At 37.2% G+C, this 21,763-nt stretch overlaps 1 protein-coding gene across 2 annotated transcripts; it reads left to right on the top strand.

Moving 5' to 3' along the window:
• Positions 1–6,824: 6,824 nt before the first annotated feature.
• On the top strand, positions 6,825–21,763 carry LOC105356915 (protein FAM163A). 2 transcript variants are annotated; one of them, XR_910963.4, is made up of 3 exons: positions 6,825–7,108; positions 7,332–7,380; positions 18,236–18,338. XR_910963.4 is itself a non-coding variant. In XM_078940946.1 (3 exons), exons 1-3 carry the CDS (start codon positions 7,056–7,058, stop codon positions 20,641–20,643), a joined length of 471 nt encoding a protein of 156 aa, XP_078797072.1. In that variant the 5' UTR covers positions 6,887–7,055; the 3' UTR covers positions 20,644–21,763. The 2 variants fall into 2 exon arrangements, 1 of the variants encoding a protein (XP_078797072.1); XM_078940946.1 differs by lacking the exon at positions 18,236–18,338 and adding an exon at positions 20,275–21,763 and having other exon boundaries at positions 6,887–7,108.

Consider the following 21,763-nt stretch of genomic DNA (forward strand, 5'->3'; position numbering starts at 1 on the left):
CACCGTGTGAGTTCTTCAAAACAGCTTTTCTGCTCTTACAGGCACATTTCAACAATCTGTGATTCAATCATAAAAAATACTGAAGATGAGGATAAAGATTCTACGTATTAACGAAGCTCGCTTTATACTACAAAATAAAGTGTTAGAATATCTGTAAAAACAAGGTAAATGGCGTGTACTTATATAGAGCTTTTCTACTTTCATTTAAGGCCCAAAGCACTTTAAAGTCACAGTCCCATTCACACACTGAGGACGGATCCGCTGCCAACCATTGACAGTAAATGAGAACTGGACTGAGCACCCCCCCCCCACCCGCATTTCAAAAAGCCAAAATCCCATAGACTTCTATTGAGAAATAAACAACTATTAATTATATTTGTCACAATAACCATTTTTGCTCTATTACCTTATTTTCATACAATTTTTTACTTTAGTGCAAGTTATTCAAGTTATGTTATCCAACCATGTTGGAACCAAGTTTTTTTTTCATGCTTTAAAAGCTTCAACATACCAAATAAATATACTTGTTTTTTTTTTTAAAGTTCAGTTTGAAATGATTTGCCACCTGCTCCATATTTTAATCAAATATAGCTGAAGTTATAGTGGCATCAGAAAGTAAATATGCACTCATAATGTGTTTTTTTTTCTTAATCTGAATGAAATCATGTCTGAACTCCTCGTGTATTCAGAATTAAGAAATGGCGACCTTGTCTTTGAACTCTTGGAACGTGGAAATGGCAATTTTCTGGATTGAGTTTGCTCCAACACTTCGTATTCTAAATACTCGAAATAAGTTCAGGTTAAATAGCGCCATATGCACACTATTGTCCCACGGACATGAAATTTCAATCATGACTGATGTCATCAGCTTGTGTCACTTTCACAGCGATTGGGATGATTCGCTTTCGATGGCGTTGCGACCAAGGTGACCCGAGCCATTACAAATTATAATGAAGTATAAATCGGCCCTAAGGGTCCTGATGGGACAAAAAAATCTGCTTTTTTTTTACAACAGACACATTTGGTACAAGATGATTCAAATCGGAAACTAAGCAACTGGACTATAGTGTTTAGCAAACCTAAAAAAATAAAAGTTTTGGTTTATTCCCCCCAAGACCCTGACATTCATGACTTTTTTTATAGGAAGAAAAGAACAAAACTGCTATCCAAAAAAAGAAGCTTCCATGCTGTGTTTAAATACTGTGAAACTTGGGGAAAAAGAACATTTCACTACTTGGTGCTTTAACGTTTGCCTCAGGCTGTGTTCCTGTTTTGCTTGGTGAGTGTGGAAAAGATCCGCGTTGACCATTTTCACCACTGAACATCATTAAAAACTGATCAGAAGCCCAAGCCAGGAAAGGAGTTTAACAGGATTGACAAATAAGCCCCTGGGGCCTACTCACTTGGTCTCTACTGCCTTGAATTAGGTGGAAAAATAATAAAGTCAAGGAAGATTTTGCTGCCATTCCTTTCACTGATACAGAGTGCAGATAATTAGAAATGTTTTGGGTGGGTGGCTGCCGCGTGCAGAGCTGCAGGGCCCCACAGAGCATTCCTGGTGATGATAAACAGATCTAATTAGCCCTCAGCTCATTGTGAAGACGGCTGTTCTGCCCTGATGGAGCAGCTAAAATCACATCTTTGCAGATTGTAGGATGGTGAACCTTATCTTATGCAACTGAACACTTGTAAAACTGTAACTTTTAATCGAGAAAAAACTAAAGAAGTATCTTATCGTTGGGAAATTATACAGAAGAAAATTGCAGGAAATTGTTCGAGTAGCCATAACATCCTGATTCTAAGGCATTCTAACCCCCATCATAAAGACCTTTATGCAGTTTGAGTTTCTGCAGAAAGGTTCAATAAAATGGAAATTGTAAACAAATGCTTTATCTAATACAGTTAAGGCCCCACATGCACTAAGGGCAGGTATTTCTCTCTTTGAAAAATAAACTGCATCCACTGCTTGAAATAAATATTCTTTGAAAACCAGAACGGATTTTTCCTTCACATCCAAAACCATACTACCTGAGCATCTTGATGGATCCAAAAAGAGTTGTATCTTTATTCTTGAATACCCCAGCAGACGCTCCATCGAGTTACATTGAAAGACTTTAAGACAACCAACCTTGATGTGTGCTGTACTGCCGCCCTTTGGCATGCTTGGTGTGTTACAATTCCATGTTTTCTGACCTTAAGGGTTCAAATTGTATACTGATCATTTTGAGGGAGGAGATGGCAACAAAAGCCAATCTTAGAAACAAAAGTAGCAGCTTTTTTTTGTAATCGTTTACCACATTTAGGAATAGATCTCAGTGAAAGACCCACGTCTATCATCCTATGATCTATGGTAAAAGCATTTTCAGCAATCTTTCATTTACGATTATGCCTTTTTGAAAACTTTCTGGGACATAGTTTCTGTTAATATTTTTGTGTTTAGTTTGAATTTCACTGTGGTTCATTTGCTTTGTACAGTTATCCTTCCAAAACCACCACCATTTGCCTTCATTTCTGCAGTTATATGACCCAGACATGCACCTATTTTGCACTTCCTTGTTTTATGCTGTGCTTCCATCCCATGGATCAAAGCAGCGATGTTTCTGCAGTGATTCATAGCCTTTGACGTTGCAGCTGTGCTTGCCCTTCCGCAGAACTGGTGGTCCTGCTCAGTTATGCTTTGCGACTTTGTCGCACAGAGTTGTGCTCACGCCGCGTTCTCCTGTCACATCCCATTCCGCCTCATTCACTCTCTTGTCTCCATCTCTTAGATCCGGCACATACTTCAAGAAGAGGCAAATCCCAAATGGATGCAGACAAAGTTGCCCATGAATCAGTGAAGATTGAATTTGTTCAGCATGCGCACACACATGCTCTTGATTTCACCCGTGTTAACTTCCCACTGCAACACTGTGTCATTCCTGTTGTCTTTCTAATTTCATCTGAGGATCCCTGCCAAGGCAGTAATGAACTCAAGTCATGAGGCAGAGGTCATGGTGAGTGGTGTGCAGCAGAGAGGAAAACGAGAGGTAAAGATGGTGTTGGAGAGACGGGCCAGCCAGCACCACCCGCCTCATTCCTGTGATTTGGGGACGTGGGACTCTGTGTGCATCGTTGTCCTGATTTTAAATGAATCAGTGCAGTGGGGTGTAGTGTTTAAGCCGATGTAATGTCGACGTCTCTGTTCAATTTTAGCAGTAATCTTACAGCTCCCCACTGGCGATGCCTTCATCAACCCCCCGCCTTAAAGCACGGTTAACTTAGCCACAGAGGCAGAGAATTGCTAAAGAAATGAGTCATTTTACCAGATCAAGATTATGCTTAAATAAGTGTGGCGGTGCAAGCTAAATCTCCTCATTATACTAGAATTATTATGGTCAAGATGAACTTTTATTGCATGAGCAGTTAGTCGGCTGGTTCTGGCTGGAATTAAAAAGACGTGAGGATGGTGCAACAAAGATTCATGGGATAAAGTGATTTCTGCTTTTGTGTTGACCTTTTTTCTTCTTTTCAGCATGAACTTTAGCCTTTTACGTCTGCAACGGTTGTTAATGTCACATGTTCATTCTTGCTCATTATTTCTCATAGTTATCCTAAATAATTGTCGAGCCTATTTCACAGTTTCTCACACTTATGAATATTGATGCAACTGACAAAACAGGTTTTTTTTTCTCATCTAAAGGTGTCTGCACGGCTGTGACTTGAATGCAGTGCTCCTTGTTTGAGTTGAGCTGACAGCTCTTTTGCATGCGACACATTTAAACGGCGCACTCGAAAGGAGAATTTAATACCTTGAGTTAACTCAGAACCTTTTACCTGCTGTATTGATGGAAAGATAATGAGGGAATCGCCCACACCGCTCTGTGATACAGCTTTTGAGTCAATTTTCTAATTAAAGTTATAATTATACACAGAGCCCTGCATGCTAAGGAGATGTTAATAGCATATATTTCACCTAACTCTCACTTCAATGTGATAAAGTCAAAGCAGAAAGTTGAATTTGATTATATACCAGCAAAGATGTTTTGTTGGGGAAATTAGCCTGTCTAAATGTATGTCTAAAATGTTAAATCTTTGTATAACACAAATAATTACAGTTCCTGACATTTGTGCTCATAATTCTTATTCTTTATTGCTTTTAATACATTTTCCTTTTACAGTCAGATACAGGGAAGTTATCTTCAGTCCAGCGAACCCTTAAACATCTGAATACGTGCAGCTCTATTTACGGGATTTTTGCTTAAAGACCCACTCCCATCTTCTTTTGAGATATTGTCCCAGTGGTCCTTTAAATATCATTATGCTTTTTTAAGCCAAAAATCAATCCAAATGACAAATACCCTCTTTTTTTTTTTCAAACAACCTTTTTTCGTCTGCTCCTGATTCACAACAATTGAAAAAAAATTCACTAATGCAATTTTGAGCTCAATATTTTATATACATCCTCCATCATGAGAAAAATGCCACAGAAACATGTTAAAGACTTCATTTTCATCTGAGTTGATCTTTACAGGGAGGCAATGGCCTTTACCTTCAACGTGCATCTCTGTGATTTTTTTTGTTTAGTCTGTTGTGACAACTTTTCTGTTTGTGGCCAATGGATCAGTACCAACTTATCGCCTATTAAACAGGAACACTGACTAATCATAGGACACCTTTGATGTCAGCTGGGGGACACACCTTAGATTAGCATGTTGCTGTACTAAAATTATTTGCAGTTCTTTGTAGGCACACCACTATTTTTGCCCAGACCAGACTTTTATTGTTTGTTTCTGTTTAAACACTTGGGTTAAGCCACAGTTTTTTTTTTGTTTTTTTTGACATTATTCACACTATTATTTAACTATTAATTCAACAATATGCTAGATTATATGCCTATATATTTTTAATTATATATTAGTTAGTGATCATATTTTCCTTTATTAGACTTAAATTCAATAGATTTTTACCATAGACATTTCATGTTCTCATACAATTATCGGCATGAAGCCCATTGAAACGACTATTGTTGTAATATTGGCCTATATAAATAAAATTGAATTGAATAGACATGCACACACTGGGACTGTAATTTCCGATGCTTAACTGCATTACTGGGATTTTGAATGGCGGAAAATTAAGATTGCCAGCCACAGTGACGCAAGTTCATTCTCCAAACCTCAACAACTTTCATCAAATTGGCTAACTGAGTAAAACAGGGCAAAGTGAGAGTTTTGTTGAGTCCAAAAACACACATCAGTGCAGACATATGAGCTCAGAAACAGTCCAATTGTTGGTTAAAAAAAATCTTGGAGATGTCATAATATTTTTTTTAAAGCAATAACCTGTATTATTTGGACTGTTCATTGGTTTTAATCTGTTTTCCTTTTGCAGCCACGTCCAAGGTGGTTGGTAAAAACTATGGAATTGGACTTTCTTTTCTTAAAAGTGAATGGTAAGAGAGTTTTCTTTGAAACCAGCCTCCAGTGGTCATTAGAGGGACTGCAATAGTTTTACTAACAGACATTTTTTCCCAGTTAGTTTTCAACGTGAGCATTTATTTATTTAACCCTTGTGCTATCTTAGATGACCCCCCCCCTTACATTGACGTGTTCTCCCTACCATGACAAAGGTGGATAAAGGTGGAAAGATTTCATGTAATCCATGGACACCAGTGAAGATCACAAATCATTGAAGAAAAAAGGTTCAGAGCACTGTCTAGTGGGTCTAGATGACCCAACTCCCAATGTTAAAGTGCCTAGGATAGCACAAGGGTTAAGAGTTGGACCTTTAAATCGCCAGTTAGGGGTGTAACCATTAATCAATGAATTAATTTATATTTCTACGATGCATCCAGATCGATCTGTCTAAGGCAAGTTGTGAATGAAATCGAAGCGACCTTTATACCCTTTTGAAATCATTTTAAATTGAAATAAACTGATTATATTGATATAGGAAAATATCATTTGGATTGAGGCACAGTAGGTTGATTTAACTATAACACAAAAACTATGTAGTGCATCACAGCAGACGAGACACTTGTATAGACAGCAAAAAATGATCAAGCCATCACTACTGTCCAATGTGTGCTAATAATTTTACAGACGTGACCATACAGTGTGGTACAGTGTTCTAATAATGTTCCCTTTAGATTATTTTGATGTGGAATAATGAAAGTGGCCTGATCTTTAGGAAACTAAAATGTGAATGGATGTGACATTCATTCTTTTTTTTTCACTTGTTTGTTTGTACACACATTTAATTTACACTTGATTATTTTGAGGGGAAAAAATACTAGGAATCTTCACATGCACTGTTCAGTATTTATCTCTGAGTCACACTGGTGGATTTTTTTTGGCTAAACATGTCCTGGATCGATTTTTGGACAGTGAATCGGATCGTGATTATGATATGAATCAAATTGTTCAATTCAATTTTATTTGTATAGCCCAAATTCACATGTCTCAATGGGCTTCATACCGGTAATTGAACGGTAAACATCCAATCATAGAGGATCATAAATAATTAGAATTCAATAGGATAATAATAAACTTTAACTAAACAGACCCAGTTTAGTTGAGTCTGTTTAGATCATTGTTGTAAAATGAATCGTTACACCCTTACCAGTTATGTAAAAACAGTTCTCCTGTTCTTTTTGTTTTAAATTGATGTTTATGTTGAATTGCAATTTAAATGAAAACTGAGCTTGTTCATCAAAAGTGACTATTTTGGCAGAGATGCTCCCGCAGTAAAGTTCCCTTGATCTCAATTAAAGGGGCATTACGAAACTTAGGTAGTATTATATATTCCTCTGCCCCACCCAAACCCAAAACGCCCCCCCTCGGTGAGCCAACCCGGGTTTAGTCCGTCAGCAGCCGGACTGCGCCTCCGCCTCACTCCGCGCGCGGGACGCAGACAGGATGCGCTCGGGTTCCCCGCAGAACCGCACTGACTGACGCATCGGTTCGGCAGGAGGACCCGAACGACGGCGGAAATTGACGGAATGGTCCCAGCGGAAACCGAGCGCCTTTAACTGCTGACCGGAGCTACAGGAGGTCCAGGAGCCTCGTTTTTCTTCAATGTTGGACATTTCTGAAAGGAGCAGAGAGGCAGACGTTCTTCAGCCTGGAAGGTAAACTCTATTACATTTTTTTTAGGTTTTTCTGTTTTAAAATTTTTATTTTGCTTAATTAAGATGTAGCCAACTATTTAAGATGCACATATTTATTGCAATTATAAGCCAACCTATAAAAGTTTATTATTTCTTATAGGCTGTTTTATATGCTTAGAATGAAAGAAGGCCACAAAGTGCAAAGAAGGGACTAAATTAATGAACAAAACCTTCTTTTCATCAGGGGCTTTTGTTGCACAGCCAGCATCCCTTCCAGATGGTGTCTTCTACAGGTAGGTTTTTTCTTTGTTACTCCATGCAAGTGCTGTTTTTTTGCAGGCTTAGAAGGATTAAAGTCAGCAGCTTTTTTATTATGCATTTTCTGCATTTACATTGTCATTGTAACCCTTGTGCTGTCCTAGGCACTTTAACATTGGGAGTTGGGTCATCTAGACCCACTAGACAGTGCGCTGAACCTTTTTTCTTCAATGATTTGTGATCTTCACTGGTGTCCATGGATTACATAAAATCTTTCCACCTATATCCACCTTTGTCATGGTAGGGAGAACGCGTCAATGTAGGGGGGGGGGGGTCATCTAAGATGGCCCAAGGGTTTAATTCAAAATGTTTGTTTGTTTTTTTTGCCCTAAATTGACCCTTTTAAGATTATGTCACCCTTTTAACCTGCTGACATTCATCCTGCTTTGTTGAAGTCGTTTGATAAAATGGACCATATGCTGTATCCGTTTGCAGTGTTTGACTTTGAGTCTCATCATCACTTTTATTTTTTTCTCCCCTTCCCTCTCGCCGCCTCTTTTCCACTTTTCTCTGGTGTTTCTGTCTCAGATGTGGATATGTTCCTCTCCTCACACGCTGAGATGAGTGCTCTCAGATGTGGGGGAGGCAGAAAAAGTCCAGATATTACTACCTGGCTAGATTGCCTTATGATGGAAAAATATTGTTAAAGGAGCAAAACTTGAATAATTAAAGCCCTCTTGCTTTGAATTTTGCACAGAGTCGCTGTGATTTCCAGTGCAGGGTGGGCGCTCACCTTAACCAAAGATCATTATTTAGGAATGGGTATGATGGGTACTGTTCCTGTCTCCTGCTGCTTCCCGAATGCTCTCACTGTATCTCACTTTAGATGTAAACTCATCTGTTTGTGTCATTTTGAAAAATTAATTCACAGTTCTTTATCTTTTCAGTTTGAGAACCAAAAATCAAATTTTTTGCTCAAACCAAGATTTGCAGCAACCTGAGAGCTTTTTATTTTTTTAACAGTCTAACCAACATTAAGAAGAGACTTTAAGACCCACTTCAATAAAAAATGGTGTTTTAACATGTTCTTGTGGGCATTTTTCTCATGATGTAGGACATATATCAAGAAAAATTAACAGTGAAAATACATTTCTGAGAATTTCTTTATTCAAATCGTTGTAAATCAGGAGAAGAGGAAAAAAATGCTGTTGGAAAAAGCATGTAGCAGTGACATAGGGGCCACAATCAGAGGGCCACAAGCTTCCTGCTCCACTCCATTCTGATGCATCAAGTTGTTGACAACTACATCCATGTACGTCTTTGTTTTCCTCGTCTGAACTGGAATCTGGCTCTGAACTGAAGCTCTGAAACTGCTCAACATATGCTGCACCAGTAATGTTAGGCTGTAGTTGTAATGGGTGTAAACTAGTAGGAGAGAGTGTAAACAAAGAGATGATGGGAAGTGAGGGCAGACCTATGCTGTACCAATGGTCCCACCTACAACTCAGAGGTGAAGAAATAACACAGGTTCTTTTTTTTAAATTTGTCTCAAAACAGCATAATCATAATTAAAAGACCACAGGGAATTCTTTGAAAATATATCAAACGATGATCAGAGTGGGACTTTTAGGAAAGCAGAATTAGTCAGGTATGCATGTTTTTCCCAGTTGAAATATGATTTATCGTTCAGCAGGCACAGGCACACCGAAAGGTCGTGGCAGAAAAAACTCATTTGGATGTGATAAGCACACGCGAACACACCAAAACGCTCTCCATAACCAAACAAAGAGGCTTTGTTCGGAGGCTGACTTTAAAGACTGCACCCCACGACTGCTCCACTCACACTGAGACAACATCTTGCTTTCATTCAAAGCATGTTGCACCAGCAGATTCTTGACACCAACAAGAAGAAAGCAAACTTCTTTCTTTTGTCACAGTCGGTTCACATTCTGTGCAGGATTTTATTTTCCCTTCTTCTTTTGTGTAATACTGTGTCAGAATAATGATTTTTCAATGAAATAATTTGGTTTTACTTTGTTTTTGCAGTGGTTTTCCTCATCATTGGCTTCATTTACAGGTTTAGCCAATCATGCATATTTTATTTTGTTATTTGTTCCTCCCAAAAGTTTACAGGAAAATAAAAATAATAAAATGACTGAAGAAAATTCCCACAAATGAGGCAACATGGAACTTTCTCTCCAAGATCCAAGGTTTTTTTTTTTTTATCGGTTTATTTAATGCAACAAAACAAAAAATACTAAAGAAGACTAAAAAAGAAAAACAAAATATAGAAACATCTATACATAGATATATTAAACTTTACATGATTAATCATGACTTGATTGGAATATTGAACATTTAAAGTAAGATATACTTCGAATTCAAAATCAACATTCATATTTAAATGATTGCCATTTGATCATAAATATAAATATTTGTAATTTTACATAGTACATGACGCATCAAACTCATTAAATGTAAAGATCATCAGAAAAAAAGTTTAATTGATTGCTTGAAAGGGAGTGGAAGGTAGCAAACCTGTGTAATCCTGCCATTATTATGATTTACCTAACTTTTTTTACAATTATTTTTGTACTTATTTATCATATTCCACTTTCTAACTTTTTTATGAAAACATTACATTATTCCAAAAATAATTATACATATCACAGGTCAAGTATAACCTGTAACAAAGTTAAACTTTTTGTTTCTTTCAAATCTAGACTCCCACATGAAAGTTGGCCTTTTGTTCCGGGATTTGCTGCCTATTTATTTATTTTCTTTTGTGGCTTTTTTTTCTCTTTGGCTTCTCAAAATTGCTGGATATTTTTTTCAAAATTCGACTGCAAAAAGTCCAGCAAAGTGGCTTCTATTGCAGTTTGCAACCCTTTGCTTTAAAGTAAACGTGGAGATTTTCCCTGGTAGAGAGTAGAAATCTTTGTGGCTTAGTGCCGTGGTTAGAAAGCCTTTATGAGAAATATTTGCTCTCTACAAGAATAAATACAGTTGTTTCTCTGAAAGTAAGGTAAACAAGAAAACTCTTTACAATAGTCTGTGTTACACAAACTCTGCAACTGTGAGAACGAAAGGACGTAATTTGACCAATTTCTCTAATTTGGCCAAATCTGAACCTGTTTTCCCCCTATATATGAAATGCAAAACCTATTTTATCAGGTAAACTGTAACACTGAGCTCATCTGGTGTCTCTGTGTGCATTTTAGGCATACAAGATCCTACTTTCCATTACAGCTCATGCATTTATGTGTACAAGTTTCTCTGTCAACCAGAAATATTACAAAGGTCAAAGCTTTGGTCCCTGCAGACTCTATTTTATGCAGGTAATAGTTATAAAAACCTCACTTTTATTTTTAAAATTCAACTTTATTTAAGAATGATTACAGATAAGGTAAGGCAGCTTTATTTGCTTTCATACACAGAGCCACTGAGGATTTCCTCAAAGGAAAAAAAAATGTTTTTTTTTTCTCAAGGATCAGAGATAGTGGAGGGGCTGCTGCTGTTTGTGGAATAAATAGATGAATTTATCTCTCCTAACTTTCAGCAAAAGATCAAATGAGAATATTGCACACACAAAAATAAATTAAGAAATAAAACGTCAAAATGCAGGTTTCCTCATTAAGTTTTGATTTCAAAGGCTTCTCTGATTTCCACGACTCTTTCAGACTTAACGTGGGTGAAGAAGCTCCCAATTTAAAACACAAGTCCATCGTCCCTCATGTGAGGGAGGCGGTGTTTATGCCCCCTCTTTGTTCGATCAGGGATCTGTTCAAGTGTGTGCTGCTGAGTGTAATGTTTCGTGTGTATGTGTGTGTGTTGTGTGTGTGTGTGTGTGTGTGTGTGTATGGTAATCCAACTGATTTCATTCCCTACTGAGAGAGCAAATTAAAATGTGGCACCTCTCTCTGACGCCTCTCATCTCTTGCTTTTCACTTTGACAAGAGATGGTAAAACTGCTAAATATAGGTCTGTAAGTGAAGTGTCAAACCTCTCCACCTCTCAGCTCACTGACAGCATGGAGGTCAAAATAAGAGGATTTAGTGTTAACTTGCACAAAGGCTCAATCATCCCAGCAAAGTGTTTGCTTTTTGTCAGTGAATAAGAGGAATTTAGATACTGTAGGTGAAAAAAACACAAATTAAACTTCATATAACATATACATTAACACAAAATGACAGTGTAAATTCAGAGTAACTTTATTTGATATACTTTTTTCTAAACTAGAAGAGTAAGGTTAAAGATGACAGATTTTGAATTTGACTTTATTAAACATCTAAGATACAAAATAGTTCAGATGACTGCAAGAACTATTTTTTGTTCCCTATGCCGAAAATTAAACAAAAGTGACATACGGCTAAAGTTTTTTTCTTTTTTTTTTTTTCTTTTCAAAATCTGTGAACTATTTCTTCTGATTAATGAAATAATATATTGTAGCAATTTCTGTTTTGGGGTTTCTGTATTGATCTGAACAGCATCAGCTTACAGGCTGCTGCAGAAGGTGTCTCTGGTTAACTCCTTTGTTTTTATTATTAAATAATTTGGATAAAGAAATTTGCTTTGTTTTCATTGACGTTTTCGTGTGTTCTCATGTAAAAGAAATCTGCTGTTCCTCTACAGTAGGTTTTGAATATTTTCTTATAAGAGATGTGTATATTATAAAGTAAAAATTACCTACAATAGTTTTTATTTATTAAAAAAAAAGAGGATGCCTTGTTGTCACCTTTTTTTGTTTTTTAATGCATTTTATTTTATGTCTTTTTTCTTGAGAAGCTGCTATGGCGTCAGTTGGCCACCAGATGTCCCCATTCTTAGTTATTGTTGTTTGCCAAGCAATAACTATGAAGTTTTCCTTGTTTTTTATCTCCTTTTATTCTTTCCACAATTAAAAATACTAGCCTTAGAGTTTGGTGAGATGTCATCCATGTCAAATGTGATGTAAAACATAATTTTAAAAATAGTCTAATTCTTTATGTTTTGTGACGCTTTGTTCTGTCAAATTTCTCTGATCTTTTGCAGCTGTGCTAATAATCATGTGGTTACCTTGTGGATGTTGTAATCTAGCAGTGATAGTAATGGGATTTGATCAGAAATTGTTTTTTGCCATAAATTAACATTTTTCCAAAGCAATAAATCCATGCTAAAATTAAAGAAAAAAAATGTTGGTGAATCTTTCCCTCCCCAACACAGTCGGAGGCAGAGTTCATCGTATTAACAGCAGATGGTTGATTTTAAAACAATTAAATAAACATTTTTACGACAAACTGCATGAAACCTTTTTTACAAGTTTTCCTGGAATGTGTCCTTTCAAGTGAAAAGTTTCATCAATAAAAAAAATGTCGTTAACACTGGGGAAAATATGAGAGGGGATTAAACACATTTTTGTATTCATATTAAATGACTTTATTTTTTATGAGGATTTTATAACGGACACGGATAGAAAACACTTGGAGACAAAAAAAAATGTTTTGTTATGCCTTTAGGGTCCCATTAAAATTTCAGTCCCCTTGTCCTTAAAATCTTCAAAGCTGACTTGTAAAGGGACTGATGTTTGAAGCGAACACATATCGGATGATTGTGTCTCACAGTCTTTTGTTCCGTCAACTTTAGAATATTTTAGACTTTAAAGTCTTAAACGAAGAAAAATAAAAGTTGATTAACTTATATAAACAGCTTTTCAGGAAGAAAAATAGAAAATATCTTTAGGCAGAGAATGACTAAGTCATGCATCATTTATCCAAATCACTGTTCAGAGTTTAAGGGAGTTTCCTTCACAGATTATACATACATTTATTTATTTGTGTGTCTGTTTTACATTTGATACAAAAGGACAAAAAGGGAATCAGGCTGGAGCAGGATTTTATTGGCAGCAGATGAGTGTGAAGCAGACGCACAGAAGGAGCAGCTGATGTAACGTCTTACACATTTCCTCACAAACAATGCATGGCTTCCTATTAGCCAGACTAAAGAATAAATGCTTATTATTTTTATGTTCCCAAATCCAGGCACTCAGATCTGTGTTTGTGTCCGTGGACTGAAGGGGAGCGCACGTTACCACACATTCTTCCTTCACGAACAGCAGTTTAAGAGCAGCAAAAATGTTGATGTTGTGTTTCACACATCTGACTCTAACTGTTGGTTGGTGCAAGACAGACGCACAAAGGAACCCCACACATATTTGGCTTTTGCTTCTCAGCGATGTAAAGCCTCTATTAAAAAGATGAATCAGGTTCAACCTTTTAAAGCCCGAAGAGAAGAGAAGAACTCACTCCTGGACAGGCCTGAGAATAGATTCACGTTTAACAACACATAATCCCAGATTGGTTATGTGTTGTTTGTGGTGTAGTGGAAAATGGAATAATTTCTTATGCATTTTAGCGGATTTACTTATGGAAAAGTTCAAGTGTTCCAACGTAGACTTTCAAATTTAAGTTGATTTAGAATTTGTTTTCCTGTAGTTATGAAAAGTTATTGCTGAAAATGATCACAGCTTATCACAGTGATATAAGGAGAAAACATTGAATGTATAGGATGAGAACAAACAGACACAGACGTGCACAGGAAGTATTTCATGTTGGATTCCTTGGATGTTAGCTCTAGAAATACCTCAATTTTTTTCTTTTATATCAACAAACAAAGGAAGTAACAAAAAACAAAGCACAATACAGAGGAAGTGACTGTAGAGTGTCAAATTCAGATGACAGACAAACGAAACATAAAAAACAGCAGTGTTTGGCGTGTGTGGGGGTGGAGGTGACTATTCAGTGATGCAGTCAAGAATAAGAAATGAAGGAACAAATTAAAAATACCCAAATAAATGAACTCTTACTACCATTACTAGTGTATTGACCATAACAATATTAAGAATGATGATTATGATGATACAATTACCCATGAGTATACACAATGAAAACAACACCATAAAAAAAAGACATTTCAACCCTATGAAACCCACCACATCAAGAATTGAAAGGAAATTACATTTATTTGGAAGTAAGATGTTTTTTTGTATGGAATTTTAAATTAAAAACCTATTTCAATATTGTTTTTTTTTATAAGATAGGCTGTAGATAGAATCAAATATATTTGGGGGGGGTTTGGTGTTCAGGAAAAAAGCATCTTATTTAGCCACTGTCTCAATTTTGATCCACACATTTTTCTCACAGTGTAGGAGTATTATGTAAGGGATAATGCCCGACGAGGTGTGCATTATCAGAACTTGGCTGAACCATCCAACGCAAAGTGGAGAATTTCCGTAAAGTCCATTAATTTCTGATAATGCACACTTTGAAGGGCATATTCAGCTTATACAATGGTCACTTACAAAAGAAACAAAAAAGTAGTCAATTTTTTCGTACTTTTATTTTGATATTTCTTTTAGGTTTAACTCGCTTTTTGATACATCGTTTGATACATGCTGCCATGGTATGCTTAACACCATGATAAGCTAAGTTGTTACAGTCCAACTGGAATTTAGGCCAGCGCAGTGATATACAACATTTGGGCTAAGTGACCAGAAATGATTTTTCCAATCAGAATCAAGTATTCACCCAGATCATAGCATAAAAAGAATTATCAACACATTTTACATTCTTTCAGTACAACAAGCGGTCATTTAAGAAAAAAAAAAAGGTCAGCAATAGATGAGTTATTCCCGCCATAAAGTTTTTAAAAAATTCCTAAAGTGTTTTTGAGATGACTTGGAGGAAGCCATTCTAAAACAAGCAGGAGAAGGCCTTCTGCTGCCTCTAGTGGAATGGTAATGCACTACAGGGCAGAAAACATGGACCAAGTTCCATACAATGTGTTTTTATAGAAATTTACACATATTGAAAAATGTATCCAGTTAGATATGAACAAGATTATGTTGTTAAAAAGTATAAAATCAATGAGGAAGTATCAGTTTCTCTTCCTGTCGTGTCTCTACTTTCCTATATACATGCAACGCAAAAAGACATCCAATCATAAGCTTGCTTCTACCAAGTTGGGTTGATTACAATTGGCTGAAGTTGAACCACAGTGAGGGATGTGTGTTGTGTACACTTAACACATGATAACCCTTTTTTCACAGCACCTAAAACAAAACTTGAATACATTATTATGACACACTTTGTCTGAAATAGTCTGAGAGATCCAAAATGAGGGGTTTGAATGTTTAAAACGGTTATGTCAAAGATATTGTATTTTTGTTGATTTAAAATGTGTGCTAATGAAAAAAAAAAGGTAGTTTTCTTTTGTAGTTTTAAATACCAAATGAATAATATATACATGTATCTATTGAGGTAAAAGAATTGGACTGTATTGTATCACCACAAAGTCAGCTGAATCTGCACATATCTATTTGTGGACCATTCATTGAGATGCTTATTGAATCATGTGAGACGGAAAGAGACACAACCCTACTGTTTCTACTCATGACTATGCAACAATCATGAAAATTTTCTTCCTGTGCACAATCCCTGCCTTACTCAGCTAATGATACACTTTTTATAACTAATCTACGTCTGCTGTGGAACTAGTACATTTATTGATCCTAAGGTTTAAAGACTCGCTGTACCAATACACTTTCTGGGAGTCACTCTCTGCAGTTCATCAACTGGAAGGATTTCTGACAGATCCCTGAGCTTCTTTAATCCCACAGAAGACCTTTCATATCTGCATGTATGTTTGCTCAGATTTTACTCCCGTGTGCTTTCTAGTTGAGTCAGTCAGCTCTGAACCCTTTTTTCGAGTCAAACATGGCGGATAAAATGCTCCGACAGCGTCACAGATTAATCTTCCCTCTTCTGTCGTTTGGGATCTCTGTCTCTCCGGTCTGCTGGAAACTCTCCAGTCTGAGCTTTTACCTCAGTGCTTCCTTTCTCTCATAATTTGAATGCAATTTAGTCAGAGTCAGTGGTTTTGAGTCCTAAAAAGGTTCCACTGCTCTGCCTGTGTATGTCATCATGATATCATGAATTTTGCATAATTGTGCCACTTCGTTTATTACACAAGTCCTGGATTTAAAGTGATGGGCCGGAAGAGAAATTATGTACAGTGGGCTGAAAGTGGAGTACGTGGTTAGAAAGGATCAAATGAATGAGAAACAAAGAGATGAGAAAATAAGGAGGAAGAGGAGAAAGGGGGGTCAAATGACGTAAGGTAAAGAGAGAGGACTGGAGAGCTGAAGAGACCGTCGCTTTTAAAATGATCGAGGCACCAGTGTGTATAATTTAGTGCAATGACGTAGTCGAAGATACTGCAGGGGAAGCTCAACAGCTTAACTGCTTTTTATGATCTTGTGTTTGCTGTATGTTCCAGCTGTTACGGCTGCTGTATGTCCTCTGGACTCACTTCCATACCTGTTTATGTAAAGAAAAGTGCTATGATGTTGACCCACTGTAATGAAAATCATGTATCTGTCGTTTTTAACATGTTTTTATTGTTTTTCTCATAACAAAAATTAAGATTGAAATTGAATTTTTGAGTATTTTATTTATTCAAAATGTTATGATCAGGAGTAGACTAAGAAAAATGCAGTTTGAAAAAGCTTCTAATTGTTACATAAACTCTACAGGCCACAAGCTCCCTACTCTGCTCATTCTGATGCATCCCTTGTAGACAAATAGATCCATGAATGTCTTTGTTTTCCTCGTCTGAGCTGGAATCTGACTCAAACTGTACGGCTGGATAGCTCCAATATTGTTCAACATTTTTGTTGCTCTGGTAATGTTAGGTTGGGGCTGTGGGGAGGCTGTCAGCTAGTGAGAGAGAGCGTAAACAAAGTGATGATGGGAAATAAAGAAAGGCTCACTCTGTGCCAACAGCACCGCTTACAATTTATTGGTACATTTCTGATTAACTACTACTGCTCTGCAGTAACTGTCCTAGAAAATAGAAAATAACACAGGTTTTTGTTTTTATTTTTCTAATTTTCGCTAAACTTTTGGCTGTATTTTTACCTTGACCAGTGTATCATTCAGATTTCAGTAAGAAGCTGTACTGTAGGGTTCGTGTTCTGAGTATTTGTGTTCATGTTCATTTTATCACATGTATCATATCCAAAGTTGCTCCTATAGAAATCAGCACAACTTCAGTTTGCATTCTTTAAGTTTTTGTTAAAGCAACTCATCTGTATCATTGACTGTATATGAGAACTGGACTGATTGAGTGCAACATCACACATAAAAAAACAGCTTACGGTCCAGCTTCATCAAAATTAAGTCAATTCAGTCGTCATTATTTCCATGATACAGATGTCGCCATTTTGGAACCAGATGGGTTTGAGTTGGTTCAAATCATCATTTCCATGACAACCACTCTCGTCAATCAGGAGTGAGCTTGTTGGAAGGCCACACCCCTTCCATTGTCAATCAAACGCTTTGAATGTTCGAAATGAGACCACATGCTTTTATTGAGGCAATCTGATTCTAACTTAAATAACATGCACTGCAAATTATTTTGAAAAATTAGGATTCTCAAGAACATGTTAAAAAAAAGTATCAGAGCAAGAATATAGAATAGCTAAGTAATAGCTTTTTAATTTTCTATAGACGTCTATGGGAGTTTGGCTTCTTGGAGCCAGTGGGTATTTCCTGTTTGGAACGCAAAGGGGGAGGAGTCACTCAATTCAGTCTTCATATACTGTCAATGATCTACATGAAAAACCAACACTTTTCATTTCTCTGTAAACTTTGGTCTCATGAGAAATGTAAAACTATCTAGGTTATTTTTATCATAGGCCAGTATTTATTTTGTAAAGGTAAAAAAACAACAACATTTAAATACCTTGTTATCATTTGAATGCAATATTGTGTAAATAATAGATATTAACAATAAGTCAAAGTCATCAGAGACACTTAAGCAGTATTCATCAATCTGTTTCCGTTTGTCTTGCAGGGCTTTCAGTGAGATGTGGCTTTGAGAATTATCCTTCATCCTCCTGCCATGGTCTCCCTCATCCCATTCTTCCATTTCTGCATCTCCAGCTATACTTTAATGTGAGTGTTGATCTTTAAAAATACAAATCTTTCATCTGACAGATAATCATTGCTTCTAACATGCAACAATAACACCTATAGACCTGTGATGCTAAATGAATTTAGACCTTTTTTTTTATTTTTGCATGTGAATGAAAAAACTAGAAAAAATGAGTTTAAGTCTCTCGTTTTAACTCACTTGTTTTCATTAGAAAAATACACAGTGGCTCTGGTCTTGGTTAAAATCCTACATGCAAGAACTATGATGTTTCTCAAGCATGAAGTACGACTGCGTAATTTAGAGGTTTGCAACGAAAGGCTCTGGCTTTTCTTGGAAATAAGTCAGACTGTGTAAAACAGGACTATAATGACTTAATGCATGTGGTTGTGGGTAAAATAACCCGGTGAATCACATGCTCTGACTTGCATTAGATTTTCAAATAACCCTCTTCTAACATCAGTGTGGCGGTGGACGGGGGTGTTCTGAATAAGTGGGGTTCTGATTGTCACAGAGAATAATTGTTCTGCCCTGCAGCTTTGTTACGGACAAACGGCTCAGATGCCTCACGTGAGCTGAACCACTGATGCTCGAGAAAAAGCTTCATTGCAAGCATGTGATTGCTATTAAAATACTGACACCGTAATAATGTAGTCAGGCAGTAAAATTTATATTTTGACTGGGTTTAGATCTCTGAAATGATCCATTTTCTCTCTTCTTTGTATCTCTTAAGGGTTTGATGGAGAGCTGGGCGAATGTCAGCGGGAACTATAGTTATAAGTGGAGGAATTCTGGCCGCTGTGATACTGCTGTGCATTGTGGCAGTCCTCTGTTACTGTAGACTCCAGGTACTGATGACTGTGGATGCATGTTTCTCATTCCCTGCAAGTCGAAGCATGACATATGTGGAGCTTTAAGCATCTGCCAGTGTCAGGACAAATTAGTTGAAAAGCTTGTTGGGATTTCTAGTATCTGGTTTTGAGCAAAGTGTAGGGACGTCCAAAGATGATGTAGTGATTTTCTTGTTTCATCACAGCTTCTCTCATGTCCCTTCAAAGCCACTTTAACCTGCCAGCTTGTGGCAATGGCGTGTTGTTGTTTTTTTTCCCACTTTCTGCTCTGCTGCAATGCAGCTGCTTCCAGTTACATCATAGCTTGGTTGCCAGAATTAAACAGATGTGACGCTTGGAACAGTGAGCGGGTTAGCAGCAAAACTACTTTTTCTTCCTCACATCCTTTTACTTCTATTGGGCATTACTAATTTTTCTTTTGTTTTCATTCTACTCTAAGTTGCTTTTCCACTTACAAAACCTACTTACTTTTTGTACTTTGCATTAAAGTCCCACTCCAATCATTCTTTAATCTATTTTAGAAAAGGGTCCATAGTGGTCTTTTAATTATGCATTTAGCCCACAGTTTTAAAAACTGTATCATTTTCTAGGACATAGTTTCTGCAGAGTGGCAGTAGTTAATTAGTAATGCACCTCTGGGGGACTCGTTTCCGCCTGATTCACAACCATTTTAACAAAGAAATACAAAAGAAAATGTCATTTTTAGCTTAATTTTCTATATATATGTCCTCCATCATTCGAGAAATGCTACACAAACATGTTAAAAGCACCAAAAACAGGATTTTCTTCGGAGTGGGTCTTTAATAGTAACAAATAGCAAGCTGGCTCAACAGTTGACAGTTCCACCCTTATGGATACAGGGAGCAGCTATACGAGTTGTGTTGATATTCAGTTATTGGAAAAAAGACAAGTATAAAAAAAAAATCAAATGAAGAACCGACAAAAAATTATAATGCTCCCTTCAACAGTCATATATGAGGACAATATAATGTGAAAAGTTCCTGCTTTTCAGCTTTATTCATCAATAAAACAGATTTGTATCTGTTAAGACAGACAGTGTTTGACTTGGCTCTTCCTTCTCCCCTTCCACTGTCTCCTAACCTACTGCAGTATTACTGCTGTAAGAAAAATGAATCGGAGGAGGACGTCGGCTCTGTGGCAGGAGCCGACCCCCTCTCTCACTTCCCATGCAACACTTGCAACGCTCTCGCCATGGACGGAACAGACATCACCCCCGTCTCCCTGGATCAGCTGGACACCAGTCCTCACCACAACCACTGCCCCACCTGTTCGCCACACCCTGACCGTGCGGGGGACATGCGTAATGGAGGGGAACGTCTGGGCTTCCACACCTACTACGAAACTCCGCCTGTCTCCCTTCCCCTGCCTTCCAGCCTTCAGGGTTCCTCCTCTCTGAGTTGTTACAGTTCCACCGACATGTTCCCCTCTCCGCCACGCCCCTACAGCACCGATGTCTGACTTTGTTTTCACTGCAAATGCTCACGTTATGATCACGTCACTCATCCAGCACATGGCCTTTTTAATTTAGGAATAAAGCATTTTGTGAAACCAATTTTAGCTTTTCAAATACATTTTGAAAAGCACCATTTTCGATTCTTTAGTTATAAGTTGTTAAAGGAAGAAATTAAACAGGTTTTTGCTAATTGTAAGTGTTCATGTTTTTAGATTTATGCCAGAATGTTATCAAAAGAAAAGTATAAAGTCAAAAATTATTGAGACAACACTAGCTATTTTAAACAAACTTGTTGATCACTTGCTAAAAAGTTTTTAGTAAGCAGGGAGACTCTTCCAGTCAACCTATACTAATGTGACTGTAAGCGTTGACTTTCTCCTCAGCAATTGTCGTTTTTTTCATGTTTTACTTCTCTTTCTCGTCCACCAAGTTTCGCGGTCTTCAGCGGGAAACTCGACCTTTTAAATTACGAAACTGCCAGTTTTACATTCTGTTGCAATGTCCTGTCACACAGCTGATGTGACGTTCCCCTTTCACTGTCCAAAAAGAACCTTACAGTTCTGGAGTTTAACAGGCGGTGTCATGGGTCTGTGGGTGCTGTGCCCAAGAACAGAACCAGAGCCATCACAGCCACAAATTCAACTATAATTTGGAGTCAAACAGACTTTTGCATGGCACGGATGGTGTGCTGTGAGTTGGATCTGATAATGGATCAATTGAGTGATGTTGTAAAAGCTAGGGGTGCAGAAAAAAAAAAGATTCTGTGAAATGTTGTTATATTTTATTTAGCAATATTAGTATTGTGAGGTTTCAACACGGAAGCCCAAAATGTGCATATACGTGCGTTTACATAGACTTTTCATTGTAAGTGGTCGCTTGAACGTGTGTTGCAGAAGGGGGGCTGTGAACACGGCTTTAGAGTCTAGGGATACATGTTTAACATGAATCGGGATACGTATCGAATCGCCGGACTCTTGCCAATTCACAGCCTTAGTAAAAACTTTGCGGACCATGTTAGAATTCCTGTGTCCAGCATCATTACAGTCCTTGTTAATGGAATATTTTTTTGTATTTTGGTCCATTTACTTCATTAATAAACAAATTACTTTACATTTTTTGCCAATA

This window comes from Oryzias latipes, chromosome 22 (genome assembly GCF_053564925.1).
Source record: "Oryzias latipes strain Hd-rR chromosome 22, Olatipes_Hd-rR_3.1".
Lineage (NCBI taxonomy): Eukaryota > Metazoa > Chordata > Actinopteri > Beloniformes > Adrianichthyidae > Oryzias > Oryzias latipes.

Coding starts and splice junctions, on each gene's coding strand:
- LOC105356915 (XM_078940946.1), top strand. CDS start 7,056: ATGTTGGACATTTCTGAAAGGAGCAGAGAGGCAGACGTTCTTCAGCCT. Junction 7,109..7,331: donor GACGTTCTTCAGCCTGGAAG/GTAAACTCTATT, acceptor TCTTTTCATCAG/GGGCTTTTGTTGCACAGCCA. Junction 7,381..20,274: donor CCAGATGGTGTCTTCTACAG/GTAGGTTTTTTC, acceptor AACCTACTGCAG/TATTACTGCTGTAAGAAAAA.